A 19,247-nucleotide genomic window follows, 5' to 3' on the forward strand; every position below is an offset into this window, starting at 1 on the left:
ATAGCAAAGATCAGAGCAGAAATAATTGAAATAAACATCAGAAAAACAATAGAAAAGATCAGCAAAACTAAGAGCTGTTATTTTGAAGAGATAAAATGGAGTAATCTTTTGCTAAGCAAAGGAAAAAAGACTCAAGATCAGAACTGAAAGAGGACACATTACCACTGATACCACAGAAATAGGATCATAGAGACTACTATGAACATTTTTTTTTTTTGCCAAAATGGATAATCTAGAAGAAATGGACCAACTTGTAGAGACATAGAAACTACCAAGACTGAATCATGAAGAAATAAAAAATTTGTCCAATAACAAGGAGATTGACAAACCTCCCAACAAGGAAAAGTCCAGGACCAGGTGTCATTTCTGGTAAGTAATACCAAACATTTAAAGAATTAACATTAATTCTTCTCAAATGCTTTCAAAAAATTAAAGAGGAGGGAATATTGTCAAACTCACTTTACAAGGCTAGCGTTACTCTGATACCACAGCCAGATGGTATCTGAGTACCAGATAAGGAAACTGTAAGAAGAGAACACTGTAGGCCAGTACCCCTGATGAATATAGGGGCAAAAATTGTCAACAAAATATTAGCGAACTGAATTCAATAGCACATTAAAAAGATCATACATCATGATCAAGAAGGATTTGTCTCTGGGATGCAAAGATAGTTCAACGTGCAAATCAATAAATGGTATATACCATATTAATAGAAGGAAAAGTAAAAGTCATATGATCACAACAGATGCAAAAAATCATTTGCCAAAATACAACATCCTTTCATGATAAAAACTCTCAACAAATTTGGTATAGAAGGTATATAACCTGAACACAATAAGGCCATGTATAACTAGCCCACAACTAACGTCATAATAGTGAAAGGTTGAAAGCTTTTCCTTTAAGATCAGGAACAAAAAAAGGTGCCCACTCTCACCACTCCTATTCAATATAATACTGGAAATACTAGCCAGAGCACTTTCTTCATACTTTCATGATAAATAAAACGTGTCCAAATTAGAAGTAAAACTATAGAAGATATGATCTTATATATAGAAAACCCTAAGGACTCCCAAGAAAACTGTTAGCACTAATCAACAAAATCAGTCAAGTTGCAGGGTATAAAATCAGAATGCTGAACTAAATTGTGTTTCTATACACTAATAAAATACCTGGAAAAAAAAATCACAATATCAAAACAACAAAGTACTTAAGAATAAATTTACCCAAGGAAGTGAAAGATCTGTACACTGAAAACTATAAGACTGATGAAAGAAATTAAGGAAGACACAAATGAATGGAAAGATACCCCATGTTCATGGATTGGAAGAATTGATATTGTTAAAATGTTCATACAACCCAAAGCCATCTATAGATTCAATGTAATCCCTATTTATTGGCATTTTTCACAAAAATAGAAAAACAATCCAAAAATTTGTATAACACTGAAAGACTCCTAAATAGCCAAAATAATCCTGAGAAAGGACAAAGCCAGAGGCATCATACTTCCTGGTTTCAAAACTATAGTAATCAAAACGGTATGGGGGCCAGTCCGGTGGCTCAGGCGGTTGGAGCTCTATGCTCCTAACTCCGAAGGCCGGTTCAATTCCCACAGGGCCAGTGGGCTCTCAACTACAAGGTTGCCGGTTCGATTCCTCGAGTCCCGCAAGGGATGGTGGGCATTGCCCCCTGCAACTAAAGATCGAACATGGCACCTTGAGCTGAGCTGCCACTGAGCTCCCAGATGGCTCAATTGGTTGGAGCGTGTCCTCTCAACCACAGGGTTGCCGGTTTGACTCCAAAAGGGATGGTGGGCTGCGCCCCCTGCAACTAGCAACAGCAACTGGACCTGGAGCTGAGCTGTGCCCTCCACAACTAAGACTGAAAGGACAACAACTTGAAGCTGAACGGCACCCTCCACAACTAAGATTGAAAGGACAACAACTTGACTTGGAAAAAAGTCCTGGAAGTACACACTGTTCCCCAATAAAGTCCTGTTCCCCTTCCCCTCCCCCCAAAAAAAAATATTTAAAAAGACAACAACAAAAAAAAAATAAAAAAACGGTATGGTATTGTAATAAAAATAGACACATAGACCAATGGAACAGAATTGAGAGCACAGAAGTAAGCAGCTGAATATATGGTCAAGTAATACATAACAAGGAAGCTGAGAAGACTCAACCTGGGGAAAAGATAGTTTCTTTAATAGATGGTATTGGGAAAACTGGATAACCACATGCAGAAAAATGAAATTGGACCCCTATGTTACACAGTTCACAAAAATTATAATGGACTAAAGACTTAAACAGAAGACTTGAAACTGTGAAACTAGAAGAAAATTTAGGGAAATATCTCCTTGATAATTAGTCTTGGCAATGATTTTTAGATATGGCACCAAAAACACAAGCAATGAAACCAAATATCAGTATATAGGGCTACATCAAACTAAACAGTTTCTGCATAGCAAAAGAAACAACAAAATGAAAAGGCAACCTCTGGAATGAGAAAAATTATTTGCAAAGCATATATCTGATGAGTTAATATCCAAAGTGCATAAAGAACTCATACAATGCAATGGAAAAAAAATCTAATTAAATAGGCAAAGGAACTGAAGGGACATTTTTCTAAAGAAGGCATACAAATGGCCAAACAAGTACATGAAAGAATGTTCAACATCAGTAATCATCAGGGAAATGTAAATCGAAACTGTAATAAAATATCACCTCACACCTGTTAGGTTGGTGAAAGATAAAAAAATAAGTGTTGGTGAGGATGTGGAAAAAAAGAGAATCCTGTTTATTGTTGGTCGGAATGTAAATTGAGGTAGCCACTATGGAAACAGTATGGGGATTCCTCCAAAAATTAAAAATAGAATTGCCAAAGGATCCAGCAATCACATTCTGGGTAACTATTCAAAGGAAATGAATACAGGATCTCAAGAGATATCTGCACTCCCATGTTCATTGCAGCAGCATTTGCAATAGCCAAGATATGGAAACAACCTAAAGTCCATCAGTGGATGAATGGATCAAAGAGATGTGCAATCTAAAAAGAGCCATATTCGTGGATGGAACAGAATGCTGATTACCAGGGGCGGGGAAATTGGGGCAATGAAGAGATGTTGGTCAAAGGATACAAACTTCCCATTAAAAGATAGATGAATGAGTTCTGGGGATCTAATAATGCACAGGAAGCTAATTACAGTTAACAGTATTGTATTATATACTTGAAAGTTCCTAAGTGTAAATCCTAAATATTCTCACTGCAGAAAAGAAATGGTAATTATGTCATGTGATAGAGGTGCTAGCTAATGCTATGGTGGTAATCATTATGCAAATATAACTATCCAATCGATACATTATGCATCTTAAATTTACATAATGTTATATGTCAATTATGTCTCAATGAAGCTGGAAAAATAAATAATGGAAATACTAATATTTTAAGTCTAAAGTTTGTGATATCTCAAAGTATCTTCAAACATTTTTATAGGAATTTAAATATTTTTCCAAAACTCCCACTTTAAAACTCTACTTAATATTACAACACAATTCAGTCCATGATATACTTTTGGCAGTCTAATAAAATGGCAAATAAAGATAGATTGAATATTCAACATACTAGTAAATTTAAAAAGTAATGCTAAATATAGCTGTTTGATTTCCCCATGGATTACGACTGAGCAACGTGGAAAGCTGAAAATCCAAGGAAATCGTGTCTTATTTTGATTATTATATTTACACTTACCTCTGTAAAGGATGGGAAAATTAGGAAAATAGAATTAGAAATCTGAAAAGTTAAAAGTACATAAAAGATTTTGAACAGAGATTTGAATAGTAGATGCTTTTGTTTCATGTTTAAAGTATAGAAAAAATGAATATCAATACATAATTCATACAAATGGCTATACAAATCACTAAACAGTTCTACAGTGAATGTTATTAGAAGAATTGTTTTCCATTTATGTGATAAATCCTTAATAATGTGTTTTCATTTTAACCAAAAACAAGAAATAGGAAGAACTGACACAAACCCAAAGCAGTTTTACTATAATCGTAATTTACATCCATGTATAAAACTTCTCTATTATGATTGCTCACATTGATTTTGGGAAATTCTTTAAAAGGGTTCTTCTCATTTCTAGGACATTTTAGTCTGACATATTTCATATATTATACAGCCTTGTTGTCAAAGTGCTTCATGTGCATTTTATCTTTAGTTTTCTAACGGGGAAATCAGACCATCAATGGAGTTTTGTACTTCTGTTATTGCCTTATAAGGGTGCTGGTGTAGTGTTTGTTCTGACCAGACGGCTCTGTCCGGGAAGTGCTCCACTGTGTGGATGAGCTGAGTAACAGGTATGTATAGATAGCTGTATAATTTTTGGTCTGACATCAGAATAGAAGAACTTACTCCGTGTGGCATTGGAGCAAGAGACTAAGAGGGAAGTGGTTGGGTTCTCACTCACATCATGAACTTGAATAGCCACTTAATTTCTCTTGCCTCAGTTCTCCAACTCATACGACAGAGTTGGAATCTAGAAAGAGTCCTGCCTTTGACTAGGGGAGAAGCCCGACCTGATTAAATGGTTACAAATGTTACAAATTAAAGGGGATATAATGAGAACGGTGCTGATAAAGGAAATCAGGGCCTGTGCATGATGGGTGTTCAGCAAACGTGTGTTGAGGCTATCAGCTTACCCTGATAGCAGGAGCTTATGGCAGGGACGTGCCAGAAGTGGAATCTAAACATAAAGTAAATTGACTTTGCTTTTGAAGTCCTTCCTTTATGAGGGTGGAATTTGTGATAGGAAACCTGTTTGCTTATGGTGGTGTGAGTTATGTGGGGTGGGGTGCAAATGACCTGCTGGTTTTGTTTCCAATTTTACTTTCCAGGTTTCTGTGAGTTTCTCTCATCTTGTTTCCTGTTTTTCCTGAAAGCCCGAGTATATGAATATCTTTTTTCCTGCAGGTGGTAGTAACTTCGTTTATCCTTCCGGACATTCTCAGCAACCATTGCCTTTCATGTGGGTTCCATGACTGGGGTGAGTGGTGTATTAACAAAGCGAAGATTTCCAAACCAAGCAAGGGCTTCCATGTGAACATTGGTGTGAGGCATTCATACTGGGAACGACCATGCGGATATCAAAATCCATACAGTACATGTTTAGAAACTCAGCTAAGTTTTAAAAAATGTAATCTGCAATCAAATTCTGTTAAAATATCGCTTTGTCTTTAATGGCAATAAACTGTCAGTAAATCATGAAACATCACCTGCAAACAACTGAGAAAGCCCATTATCACACTACTAAAAAGAGTCTTATTATATAACATATATCTGCACACATATATATATATATATATATATAACACTATACAAACATATATACATACACACACACACACACATATTTCTTTGTGACCTAGTGTTTCCTAATAAAACCTCATACTTTAAAAAAAAGTTTTTCTTGTTAACTTTTTACATACCTTCTGCTTAGAATTCATGGATAATATCATCTTGTTTAGGGTGTCTAATTTTTATGTCCTTGAATTTTATATTATTTTTCTGTTCTTAACAAAAATTATAGCTGCTTGGAGAAGTGACAACTCACCCTCAGTGTCACTGCTGGTTTCTCTAGCAGCTGGAACTAATGCTGCTCTGGAAGCCTCCCTTGGGATTACTCTGGGATGGAAATTCTCAGCCTCATCTGGAGTTTAGCAACAGTAAGGAAAAACAAAGAAAATGTAATTTTCCAAAGTCAAGTTGACTAAGACTTCAGTCTTATACCCGCCCTCCGTTCTGAAGGGCAACTCTCAGGACACTTCGTTATGTGAAGAGGAATAATATCAGCAAGAGAACCCTGCTACGTTGGACTCTAAGTGCATAACTCAACACAAGTAGGAAGTCTTGTGAGTTAAAATTTTAAAAATAAACTCTGCACATGACAGCTTTGTAGCAATTTTTAAAAAATATTTTCCGGTTTGAAGTATTTTACGTATCTCTCCCATTCAGAAAAGAGTTTTCCCAAATCAATAATTGCCACATGTTTAATATTTATTTTAACTAAAGTCTACACATATATTTGACAATTTTCCAGAACATACATTGCTCTAAGTAGAGAATTTTCAAGAAAAGATGTACATAATAATTAAACAAGTATTAATATCTCCCATGTAATTTTTGGTAAACCGTTGCTTAAACTTATAATAAATATAGTAGCCACATTTGATCTTTAACCAAGCTAAGTATGTGTTGACTTGCCCAAGTTTTGTTTTTTAATTACCACTTATAGAACTAAAACTTGCTGGATATAGAAATTGCTTGTTAATTATTCTCCTAGGCCTTATGGAGAAGCTAAGGATTTGTATGTCATTAAAAACGTTTAACTGTAAGGAAATCTATGAAGTCAGTGTACAGGGAGATTAAAACTGTTAAAAGGAGTCATATTTGGATATGTTGTTATTCTTAAGTAAAACTTAAGTGTCCATAAAGGAAGATCCAAAGGAGAAGGTCTTCGCATCGGTGTTTTCGGTGTTATGAAATTCATCCTACCTCCTATTTTCACTCAACTCCTACAGTCTCTTCCAGAAAGGTTTTTTTGTTGTTGTTATTGTTGTTATTTTAACAATTTTAAGTCAATGACAACCCTGCAATAATGTCCCATCTCACTCAGAATGAAATCCAGAGCCCTTACCTTGGCTTAGGAGCAGGATTGCCACCTAATTTATCATCCAAATGGGACTATTTTAACAGTGAAAGGGGCCTTAAGAGTAATGCCAGGGTAACAGGTGTAAACTGTGGTTGTCCCAAGCAAACCAGGACATAGAGGCACGTAACTAGTAGGTCCTGCGTGAACTACCCACCACCACTTCCTCGCAGACTCATGTTCCATCAGTGTCCCCCTCTCTCAACCCTCACTTAGCTCTAGCCACATCTACCTACTGAATACTTTTCAAATATAACAAGTATGCCCCAGCTGCCTGGAATGTTCTTCCCAGAGATATCGGAATTATCTTCTTCTTTTCAACTTAATCCTGGTCTTTATTCAAATCACATCTGATCGGAAAGATTAGGGAGATCTTTCCGGACTCCTTAAAATAGCATCCTTCTATGCTCGTTCACTCTCTCTGTCTTGCCCTGCCTTTGTTTTTCTTTATAACCCTTATTACATCCTGACATAATTCTATATGTACTTTTTCTTTGTTTCCTAATCAGTTATGTTTCCCCCACCACCACCCACCAGAGGGCAACTCCATTAGTGGATAAAATTTGTTTTCTTTATTGCTGTGTGCCTGGCATCTAGAATAGTGCCTGACACTTAGTAGATATTTAATCATATTTGATAAATGAACAATTGAGTACATGCATAGAAGAACTTGATGGCTAGAATGGAGGCTGTTTTAAGAGGAAAGAGCAACTTCCATTTACTTATGGATGGCAATTAAATGAGAATACTGTAAAAAAAAAAAAGTAAGTGTGAATGCTTGTAATCTACAAGGGTAATAACTTTCATAGGCAAATGAATGTCTTCACTAAGATCAGAGAAGTGACAGGAGGAGTATTACATGTTATAGAGAATGAGCTAGGGAAAAGTTTGGCCAAAGTGAATGGCAAGTATGATATTCTAGAAATGATGACTCACAGAAATGCTTTTACCATCTGATTAGAGTGAGATAATTTCCTGCCTTAGGAATGCATATTTTATGTCTTTCTGATACAATTAATCCATTCAGGTGACCTATCATGTGTTTTGATTCAACTTAATTTTTATTGCTATATTTGGCCATATTTATTGCCAATTTTTATTGCCAAATTTTTATTGCCATATTTTGTGGCAGTTACTAGACTTAGGAAGTCCCTTAAACAGATATTGTTGTCTTAAAAATAATAGTATACAACTATAAGAATACCACCTATGTGCCAGGCCTTATTTTAAGTGTTTTACAAATATTATCTTATTTAATTCTCCCGACAACCTATATGGTGTTGTTATTCCCATTATCCACAATTTGCAACCAGGAAACAGGTTCAGAGAGGTGAAGGCAGTCTGACTTCAGAGCCATCGCCATTGCCATATTGTGATTTATCTGTTGTTATTTTATAATCATTACCAGTTTATTATTCCTGTTAGTCTCTGTATTCCCATAGAAATACCCTGAAAGTATCCCGTGATTTCTTTGGCAAATTCTAAATGTAACTTTTTGTAATTTAATCGACTTCAACCACTACCAGTTGTTTTTCCCTTAACTTTTATCACAGTGATTTTTATCTTGGTTATTTATTTCATTGTTTACGATCTGTCTTTTCTCACTGGAATGTCACCTTTTCGAGGGTAGGGACCTGTTTCACTCACTGCTATACTCCTAATGTGCCTGGTATGTAGCAAATGCTAAATAACTATTGGTTGCATGAATAAATACTGAATGAATGAGTTATTTAAAACATGTTTAAAACTATGTTTTTGTTTTTGTTTTCTATATGGCTAATGTGATTCAATCAGCCAGCCATTTATAAGCACTAGTTCTGTGCCTCGTCCTGTGCTCCGTATATCACACTAGCTAAATGCCAGGTCCTCTTTTAAGCCTTTCTGTAAAGCAACTCTTAGTCTCTACGATAACCCTATGCAGTGGTCTGCAAACATTAAAAAAAAAAAAACACAAAAAAAACCATGTTAAGGCATGGCTCCTTTACATATGGAACTTTAAATCTAGTTGAGAAATAATACTAATGGAAGAGAAATAATTAGAAAGTAATACAAGTTTATAATATCAACATACAATTGTTAAATTTTGAAGAAAGAAGAATGTAAGTAGGTATTTCAACTTTTATAAGGAGTTGATATTTTATCTTGGTCTTAAGCAATGGGAGGAATTTAGATAAAGGAAAGAAGGGGATGATACATCTGGATAGAATAACTGAATTAAGGTAGAGAACAAAGGTGAGCTTTGGGACCTGGGGATAATCTTACATGTCACTGAGCAGGTAGGAGGGGCCAGACCATAGATAGCTTTGAAGCCAGGCAGAAAAGGTTGGGTTAGAGGTGCCTGGAATCAATGAATTACTGTGAGTGAATGAGTGTTTGTGATTTATAAAGTCAGGAAAAGTCTTTCCAGTCTAATTATGTGGATTAAATGGAACAAATGGTGAAAGACACTTACCTAATACCTGGCATATAATTAGCTGTCACTAAATGGTAGCTGTTATAATTACCACTAATACTAGCAGAGAAAGTTTGCCTTGAATTTTTAATTTGGATAAATAGATTCATTTGGGCGTTATTTATATCAAGGCTGTCTAATTTATCTTTATCAAGTTAAATACACTTTAATCAATAACATTGATTAAGAAAAACATTCAGGATGAAAAAATGAGCAGATATTCCTGCAACGAAAATGTGTTGTTTTAATGGCATACCCATAAAGAGAGCTAAAAAATAATCACAAGATAAAGTTTTCATACTACTAGCCACCTGTATTTCATTAAAATGTGCTATTTGCCACTGTGGGAAACAATGGTATTTCCTTAAAAAATTAAAAATAGAGTCATCATATGATCCAGCAATTCTACTTCTGAGTATATATCACAAAGAATTGAAAACAGGGTCTCAAAGAGATCATGTGTACACCTGTGTTCATAGCAGCATTATTCACAATAATTAAAACATGGAAGCAACCCGAATGTCCATCGATGGCTAAATGGATAAGCAGAAAACACACACACACACACACACACACACACACACACACACACACAGGAATATTACTCAGCCTGAAAAAGGAAAGAAATTCTTACATATGTTACAACATGGATGAATTTTGAGGACATTATGCTAAGTGAAACAAGCCAGTCCCCAAAAAGACAAATACTGTATGATTTCACTTATATGAGATATTTAGAGTAATCAAAATCATAGAGACAGAAAGTAGAATAGTGATTTCCAGGGGCTAGGGAAGGGATGAATGGGGAGTTACTGTTTCTTGGGTGTAGAGTTTCAGTTTTACAAGATTAAAGGAGTTGTGGAAATGGATGGTAGTGATGGTTGCACGCATTATGAATGTATTTAATGTCACTAAACTATACTGAAAAATAAGATGGCAAAATTTTTGTTATGTGTATTTTACCACCGTAGAAAAAATTGAGAAAAAAGTGCTATTTGCAACTCAACAGGATTCAGTTAGAGCTTTTTGATTCCCCATGGAGGACACTTCACTAAAATTCAGCTGGTATAAAAACAGGCATTTCCCAGAGGATTAAACAGAGAAAGCATAATAACCTCTGCAAGACCCCCTATAAACTTCAAAGGATATGAAAATGCCTGTAAGGTTTTCTGTTTTGTTTTGTTTTGGGGAGCTTTTTTTAGGGTGATAATAGGGGAGGTGGAATATAAACAAACTGTAACTTTAAAAGCTTTTTAAAAAATCCGTCTATTTATAGTATACTGATTTCTTTAGTAAATTTTACCAACTGTTCTCCAGAATGCTTACCAGAGTTAATAATGCAATTTATAATTAAATATTATGCTACATGCAGAACATAGACCAAGGTTCTAAATGAGTTAAATGTGGATTGAAAGGTCTGAACAGAGTTTCTGTTGGGGGAAGGACTAAAAAGTTGAAGAGGACAAAAAATATAAAGTAAGGGAAGGGGAGAAAAAAGTGATTCAAGTCTTTTTTAAACCAAGAATTTGAAGTCAAAAAAATTATTCAGAAACTACTTAAATTCATACTTCATCTAATTAACAGAAAGAAAGGTCATCCACACACACAAAAGCACAATCTTTGCTGCTGAATAGCTGCATTAATCTTCTAATAATCTTAAATATTTCTAATTCCCTTTGCCCTTGAACATTGGAATTGCTCAGACTTTCAACCATATTCTCTCCTCGCCATCTCTCTTCTTTTCCCTGGGTGTGTGCTTGCAGTTCCACACATTTCACACTGCCCTCCACACCCTTTACACAATTATCCCTCTTAAGTGAGGCTTAGTAGATAAAACCACTCTTTTCCTAGTCCTAGTCTCCAGCTGACTGCTGAAAGTTCCCTTTGCCTCTTGAGGGCCTTCATAAAACTTGTGTTACACACCAACTTTTTAACAAGCAGACTAACTGGGGGAAAGTGCACTGTGTATTTTAGGTTTGGGTCACTGTTTGCTGTTCTGATTGGCAATGTACCCAATAACTTAAGCAATGCTCCTTGAGGCATTTCAGTTTTGGATGTGGATATTATGTGACACAGTTGTCAACTCTTGGTTTTTCTTGAGGGCAATTAGCTGGTTTCATTGAGTTTGGTTTGTTTGGACCAACTATTTGCTCAAGCACAAGGAGCCTGCCTGCAAAACTGAGGTAACCTCAACTAAGACGTCAGGTTCATTCTCAGCAAGCTCTCCATCCCTCCCATAAAATGATACCATTTGTAGTATTTTCTACATCATGGCGTCTCTTGACAACTGCTCTCCTGAGCTTGCTCCACATGTTCCCTTCATGGCATCTGGTAAAGTTAATGGAGCCCAAGAACTGGGATCCAGGCATGGTTTCTTCTCACTGGAGCAGCAGGCTGGTGCTGAGAGCGGGGAGCTTGGTCATGGCTACATATTGTGGAGCAGCCATGACGTGGTCTGGGAAACAAAAATAATTGCTGAACACCAAAATACATCTAAAAGCACTTCCCTCCTTTGACTCCAGAATGTTATCATGAGCCTTAGAACAAAGTAGAGGTACTGACTCAGTCTTTTTAACATTAGCCCTGGACACGAACATGCTTTTAAATTGAACTAAGGGTTTCAACAATGAGTAGACTCATTTGACTATTTTATTTATTTATTTATTTATTTATTTATTTATTTATTTATTTATGTATTTATTGTTATTTTTAAATTTTTATATATATATTTTTTTATTAGTTTCAGGTGTACAAAACAAGGTAATAGTTAGACATTTATCATTTATATCCCTCGCAAAGTGATACACCCCTCCCCCAACCTACTACCCCCCTGACATCGCATACAGCCGTTACAGTTCCTCGTTTGACAGTGTATTGCTATCTCCTCCATCTGGCTTTGCCCCAGAGATCTCTGGTAGCTCTAGCAGCATTGGAGTCAGTATCTCGGACGTGTTTGCCTCTGACCTCTCACCAGCACTTCAGTGTTATTTTCAGCTGTTCTTTGACAGGGAATCCAACAGCTGCTGTTTAATACCACAGACAACTTGTGACACACGCTGAGTTTCTAGCAATAGGATTAACCTACCGGTCTTGGGCTCTGATCTAACGCTGTCTGTAATGGTCCTGCACAGGGCGTGGGGGGGTGAAAACCAAACCTGAAGTACAATGTGATCCTGTTTTTCTGAATTGTAGAAAAACATACATAGTGTTAACCTTTCATTAAACAAAAAACATTTTCTTGCTGCAGTTAGAAGGTAACAGCAAATTGTATGCCTTCCTAGTATTTGTGGTAACTGAATTTAAAAACTCTGTTCAATGGAGTACAGCAATCACAAAGAAATTCTGAAATGATAGGTATCTTGATAAATGCCCATTGAAATATTTTGAAATAACCCTAAGAAATCAGAGGCTCTAAGAAAATGTGACCATTCCACATAAACTTCATTTGACAAAAGGCAGTAAGTTTTAGAAAAGCAGATTAATCTAAAAATGTATTTCAAGCAACTTTGTGGCTTAATCCCAACACAAATACCAGAACTTATTTTTAAAGTATATTTTGGAAGCTTTTCTTTGCATGAAAGAGACAATCTTGAAAAGATTGATACCCAGGTCAATGACTGGCTGGTTTCAAAGTCCACCATAAGTGTATAGGTTCAATGGCAAAACTGATTTGGTCAGGATGTAGTTTTTTTTTTTTCCATTTGCTGTCAAACATCAGCTGATAGAAAGAGAGCTAGAAGCTGCCCTTCACATTTAAGATAATAGCAAAAATAACAGGCTCTCAGTGTTACCATACTAGGGGTGTGGCGATTCTCTCCCGTTCTCTCCTCTCTCTCTCTCATGATAAATTCAATGGGGTTGTCTATTTTTAACCTTCTGTTCTTTCCTTTTGGCACAGTAATCAGTTGGAGCTGAGCTCTTCCCCTGAATGAATCCAAGTAACCCTGGTGACTGCCTTCTGAAATGACCAGCAGACACACATCTGTACAGAGGCTGCCCGAAGTATAAACTCTGGTTCTAAAGTACCATGTCCAGCCAAGGAAGTCCTGCAGTGGAGTTTTCTACGACAACAGTCAGTTCAGTAGCTGTGCAGGCTGGGGACTGTAAAATCGTCATAGCTGTCATCAAGGTAAGCTAACAACTTTCTCTTTTCTGTGTAGCTGTGGGCTTCTTGCTGTGTGTTGATGAGCCTAAAGAATATTTTACACAATCAGCAGTACGCAGCATATGGAAGATAACAGAGCAAGGACATCTTATTTCTTGCCTAAAGCGGAAACTAAGAGAAACCTCTATTAAGTTTCAGCCAGTTACTACAGTTTCTCTTTCATTTAGTCAGAAAACATCTATGGCAGGTTGGTTGAAAAACAAACTACCAAACAAACTATACTGTCAATGTGGTTTATAAATGCAAGGCATTCGTGATTATAAGTTCATGACTGGCTGAAGAGTCAAGTGGACATGTGAAATGTTTGTGAGATTTTCGAGAGTGGAGGTGATAGAGGAGGGAAGTAGAAGGTCCTAACAGATAGGGAGTGGCATTGTTTTCTGCATGATGAAACACCAAGAACACCTAGTAAGAGGCTCTGGCATGTGCCCTCCTTAGCACCGGTTTTGACATGGTGAAAGCACTAGTCAATCCTTGTCACATTTTGTGGGGAATGAGGACCCTGCCAGGGAAGGTGCAAACGGCAATGTGTCAAATTTGCTCTTAACCACAGGAAGTTGAAGCCACGGGGGCTTACGTTTTATGACATGTCTTATATCAAGCAATTTGTGCATTTGCAAAGAGGATCACACATCTTTAGGTTGAGGAAGACATCCATGATTTTATTCCCCATGAAAATGCCCTGCAAAAATCCCTGAAGCATTATGCTTGGATTTAGACAATTCACCACCTACGGAATTCAGTGTTTAATGAAGGGAACTCTGCCAACTAGCTGGTTATCACCCGCCAGTTACTTTCAGGACCATCTCAGGCTTAATCGAGTGACTTTTCTGGCCTTTTGGTAGAGCATGGACCACAAGGTCTGTTTAATTTCACTTAATTCTGTGAATTTTATGTTAATGTGAAAATTATAACAGGAAACCAGCATTTGACATGGAGCAAAACGATTTACTCTGCAAGCACCGAGTGCAAAGTGTTCCTAGCGAGGCCATTTCCCAGTGCTGCTGAGGCTTGGCCCCACATAAACAGGACCTCTGACATTCCTTTGCCCTCTTGTATTTTCAAAGGCAATGAGTGGACATGGAAAACAGCCTGAAGCAGAAGTAGCAAAAATAGAAAATTTGCATGTGATTTTATGATGTTTTAAATATATGCAAATTTCAGCAATGATGGAAAAGACGCAAACTCACTGTTTAAACAATAGTTAACTTTTCTTTTCCTCAATTGTGAAACATTTGAGCAGAATCAGGAATAATGCATACAAATGAATTGTAAGAGAATCAGAGGTAGATTGACAGTAAGAAAAAAACCTCTAAAATTATACTGGAAACTCTTAACTAAATTGTGTTTCTAAGATTGTTCCCTCCATCTGCCCTCCTCAACTCCCTTAACAAACTGCCGTCCATATAAAAAAACCCCAAGCTATTCAAGGTGCAAAGTCCATCTTAAAGGAATAGAAGCACCTGTGTCAGATGTATGTGGGCCTCTTGTTTCCAAATGATCTCAGGGCACTAATTATCTACAATAGACAAACATACATTTTCTCTCATTTCTCTTCAATAATTCACTTGTCCACGGGCATGTGCCTATTAGTGGTTCCTCTTGCTTAATCAGTTGTTGCTTCTTAGAAAAGCAGTTCCTCAGGAAATGCAGTGATCAGTTAGCTGCTTTCAAATGGCAGTTGTCATATGCATCTGATTTTATTGATATTGTCCTACATACTTTATTGAACACTCAGCACCAAAAGTTGGAGAATGTTATGTTTTAATTTTGATATAAGATACAAAGCATTTGTTTCATCTGCTGTTTATTCTTTCTTGTTGAACCAGCAAGGTCAATGTAAAGACACTGATCAATCTAAATTGCATTTGCCAAATCTTTCCCCTGTAGTGAGTTTGCATCCTACTGAAGGAATGTCACTATTTTTATGGAATTTAGTTTTGTGAGTGAGAGAATGTAAAATTATATGAATTATTTTATAATAGTCAATGATACATGATCTAGTGTACGTGTTCCTCATTTGGGAGTTTTAAATTTTAATTCAGTGTTCGAAGAGAAAAGAATTTATCCTAAGAACAAAAAGAGAGAAGGCAGGGCACGGGTTTATATTAGATCTGTTATATTTCAATTGATTAAGGCCCCATCTCTGTGGAAAGAAAAAAGTGTTCACAGTATAACTGAAAATTGAAAAAGTAAAGAAAAAGGAGAAGGGTGAAGGGGAAGGAACAAGAGGAACTAAAAATGCATTTCATTTCATTTTTATTTTTAGTGTGGCAAGTGGGTACAACTTCAGCTGGCTGAATCACAGCCCAATATTCTAGAAATTGGTAGCAGTCAAGATGAAACCAAAAAACTTCTTCATGATCATGAACTTCTTTTGGCCAAGCTCAAGGTAAGATATGACACAAATACAGAACTAAAAAAAAACAAAAAAGCTATTTCTTATACTTCCTCTTGATTCTTCTGTTGTCACTGGCTTATGGCTATTTTAATATAGTGCGAGATAGATAATGGAAAAAACACTATAGTTAACTATGAGCAAACACCAACGTTGGAGAGAAATAACAGGACTTTTAAAAAACTTTTCCTAATGTGTTAAAAATATGGAATGATAATATTGTTACTGTGGAGAAATAAGTAATGTTTTTTTCCTGGCTGCGTCAGTGAAAAAAAAAAAATCCATCATTTTTCCTGCGTCATACTGTCAAGTCACAACAGGTCCAAACTTTCTATTGTTAATGACACCTGCTGGCAAGATTAACACAGAGACTTTCCCCCTCTGTTGAACTATTGAAAATACCCGACTTTGTGTTTAATATTAAGGTTTCTTGAAGCCAAATAATACTTTTAGTAAAATCAGAGTTATTGTTCCATATATGTTGTGGTTATTTAGTTAAGAATTTAAAAATAACATTGGCTTGTGATTCCTAAGGTATCTAATCAGGATGAGCTACATAATTTGTGGGGCCCAGTGCAAAATGAAAATATAGACTCCCTGTTCAAAAAGCAGAGAAATGCTTTTTTTTTTTAAATTAAGATTTATGAGGTGACAATGGTCATCAAAACTACATAGGTTTCAAGTTACAATTCTGTAATACATCATCTATATATTGCCTTACGTGTTCACCATCCAGAGTCAGTTCTCCTTCCATCACCATATATTTGACCCCCGTTACCCTCTTCTACCACCCTGGTCCCCCTTACCCTCTGGTGACCACTAACCTGAACAGGAAACACGTTTTCTTGACCAGTTATGATGTTTTCTTATCTATTTAATGTCTAGCTCCTACAGGCATGAGGATATGTGAAAGGAGAGTGCATGCAGACCCTCAGGTGCTGAGCCTCAGCCACAGCTCAATGCACAGGGTGTGGGCTTGACCCCAACCCTTCCCGACCTATGTCCTCACTTCTGCCAGGGCAGGTGACAGAAGAAGCTCCCCAGGAGGCAGGGCCACATGCGCCATGAGGCTCCAGTCCTCCAGTACTTTCTCTTGTCCCATTGGATTTCATTTACAAAACATAAATTCAAAGATAAAATTAAGAATTTTGAGACAGTGACAGGTAAAGCATTAAACCCCCAGTGGTTCCCCCTTCTGAGGATGGAGCCCTGTGATGCAGCCAGACCTGTGAGTAATAACCCACAGAGGTAAGTGAATGTCTTCACTAAAATTGGAGAGGTTTGATTCCGGGATCTGCAATGGCTAGACGTCGTGTGTTTTCAGTACTTCGATATTACTAGCGTCTTTGAACAGTTTGGCTGGAATTCACACGTGCTTCCTAAGACAGATCTGATCTGCATCTGATTTTTTCTAATAGTGGTTTTCTGATTGGACGGTAATAAAAGTAATTGGGTAAATCGGACTGAGAAATTGAAGAAAGAATTAATGCTGAAGTGGGAGCCATTAGAATCCAAAATGTATTCTCCTGTTTAGACAACTCCTTGCTCTAGGCTCTGTGCTGTCTTTCAAGATAGAAATCCCTGGCCACCAGGAATCTCTTTGTCATCTAAAGATAAGAACAATGATGTGAAAGAGCATTGAGTCAGGAATTAAAAGACTTACGATTTTAGCGCTAATTATGCCACTTACTAGTATAATTCAGCTAGCAACTCAAGGACATGCTGCTACACAAAAAGCTCAGTTCCATGAATTGTGGAAACCCACTGGGCTTCCTCGCAATTGCTGCCCAACCCCAGAGGTTTACTTTCTCATGGTCTCCTGTGTCTGTAGCTCCTTCATATGCATCTGTCAACTGCCTCTGAAGTTAATCCGGACTTGAAACTACGTCCCTTCTCCAGGTCCCACTAACAGTTGGTGCTCAGCCAGCATTTTCAGGTCCACTGATGACTGCGGGTATGGGGACGCTCACGGCAGTCTGGGTCTCTCAGGCCACCTATTTTTCCCTCCACCCCATTCCTGTCCAGGCTCACAATTCCAGGAAGAATGCTTTCTTGGGTGGAGCAATTCAGCGCTCCCTAACAACTTCCCTCAAATCTGTATGCCTAGATCCACCCTGAAGCTCAGCTGGAAAACGGTTTTTTATTCAACAGGATCCATCTTCAAGGAGTGTTTGTTCTAGATTCTAAAGTCTTGTTGTCCTTTAAGCCAATCTTCTGGAATGGACTAGCCTTCTGGACTTCCGCCTTTTTATCTTTAAGATGAGGCGAGAGGGTAAATCAAAGCTTCATATCTATTTGTAGATCTTACCATAATGTGCCATGGGATGGTGGGACTATGCTTCCTCTTTGCATGTGGTGTCAAGTAAAAAGGGCTTTTGGCTTCACATAAGCCTTTAGCCGTGCCTTCTAAATGTCCGTCTCCCATAGTCTCCCTCACCCACCTACTGCTATCGACCCAGGCACTTTTCCCTAAGAAATTTTAAGTAGTAGCATCATCTTCCAAAGCTATTGTTAAAAAAAAAAAAAAAAAAAAAGTCAAAGAGTCTGAAATCTGTTCCAGATTTGGTGACAAAAGACTTTTCAAAATAACAAAAATGTGAATTCCGTTTTGAAAATGGATAGATCACTAGTTTTATCAATTTACTAGAGGTTATGCTGTCAGGGTAGGCACAGCCTTAACCTGTAAAAAATTGTTGGATCCAAGTTAGTTTTAATGTGAGCTTTTCGAATGATAGGGACAATTCATAGTTCAATGAGCCAATAATAGTTGATATTTAATGTTCAATCCAGTCCTTTTCTTATGCACAGAGCCCTGCAATTTGTTCTGATTATATAAAGAAGCATCGCTATGAGGAGTGTCGGGAGGATGTAGGAAGGAGTTCAAAGCTGAAGTCCACTCTGATTTGAGCAATGCAGTGAGCCTCTCTGGTCTCAGGTTCTTTATTTGAAAAACTATAATAACAGTTACCCTGAAACACCTAAAAAAGAAATTTCGGGGAGAAATGCAATGATGCATGGAAGTGCCTGCTGCCTTTAAAAAAAGACATTTTTCTGTTAATAATTTGGATGATTAATTTGATAGAAAAGCTATTTTATGCCTTCCACTGAAAATCATCTCAAACCGTAGTAATTTAGACGAAAAGAAAAAATTCTGGAAACACAGTATTTTCAGAAGTGTTTCTAGTGTTGGTAATGTTTATACCTGAGAGGTATTTCCCTTTCCGTGGTTTAATTGATTACGATGGCACGTCCAGAGAAAATTTTCAGTGGGGAAAACATTATCCTGTGGAAAAAGCATTAACTCCCCAAAGGCACCTAGAGTCTCAAACCATACTCGGATTATTTATAATGAGAAAGAAGAAATTTGGGAAAGAGAAGAGGGAGATTAAAGGCAGGTGAAGAAAACCTGCCGGTGGCCACTATGACATTACATCCTCAGGTGGCTCAAGGAAGGAAGCAGTTAGAAATACCTAGGGATGTCTCTGGCGATCCTCTTCCACTTAGCATCTGTCTCACAACTAACTACATT

General features: G+C 37.1%; 1 protein-coding gene across 3 annotated transcripts in view; it reads left to right on the forward strand.

Annotated features, from left to right (window-relative positions):
- The first annotated feature begins 13,061 nt into the window (after window positions 1-13,061).
- The window catches only part of CCDC141 (coiled-coil domain containing 141), a 179,947-nt gene continuing 173,761 nt past the window's right edge, over window positions 13,062-19,247 (forward strand). For all 3 annotated transcript variants that reach the window (XM_033113107.1, XM_033113108.1, XM_033113110.1), the window contains exons 1-2: window positions 13,062-13,284; window positions 15,590-15,712. In XM_033113107.1, coding sequence (XP_032968998.1) covers window positions 13,183-13,284; window positions 15,590-15,712 — 225 coding nt within the window. In that variant the 5' untranslated portion in view covers window positions 13,062-13,182. The remainder of the gene's footprint in view (window positions 13,285-15,589; window positions 15,713-19,247) is intronic.

The sequence above is a fragment of the Rhinolophus ferrumequinum genome, chromosome 8, assembly GCF_004115265.2.
Source record: "Rhinolophus ferrumequinum isolate MPI-CBG mRhiFer1 chromosome 8, mRhiFer1_v1.p, whole genome shotgun sequence".
NCBI classification, from domain to species: Eukaryota; Metazoa; Chordata; class Mammalia; order Chiroptera; family Rhinolophidae; genus Rhinolophus; species Rhinolophus ferrumequinum.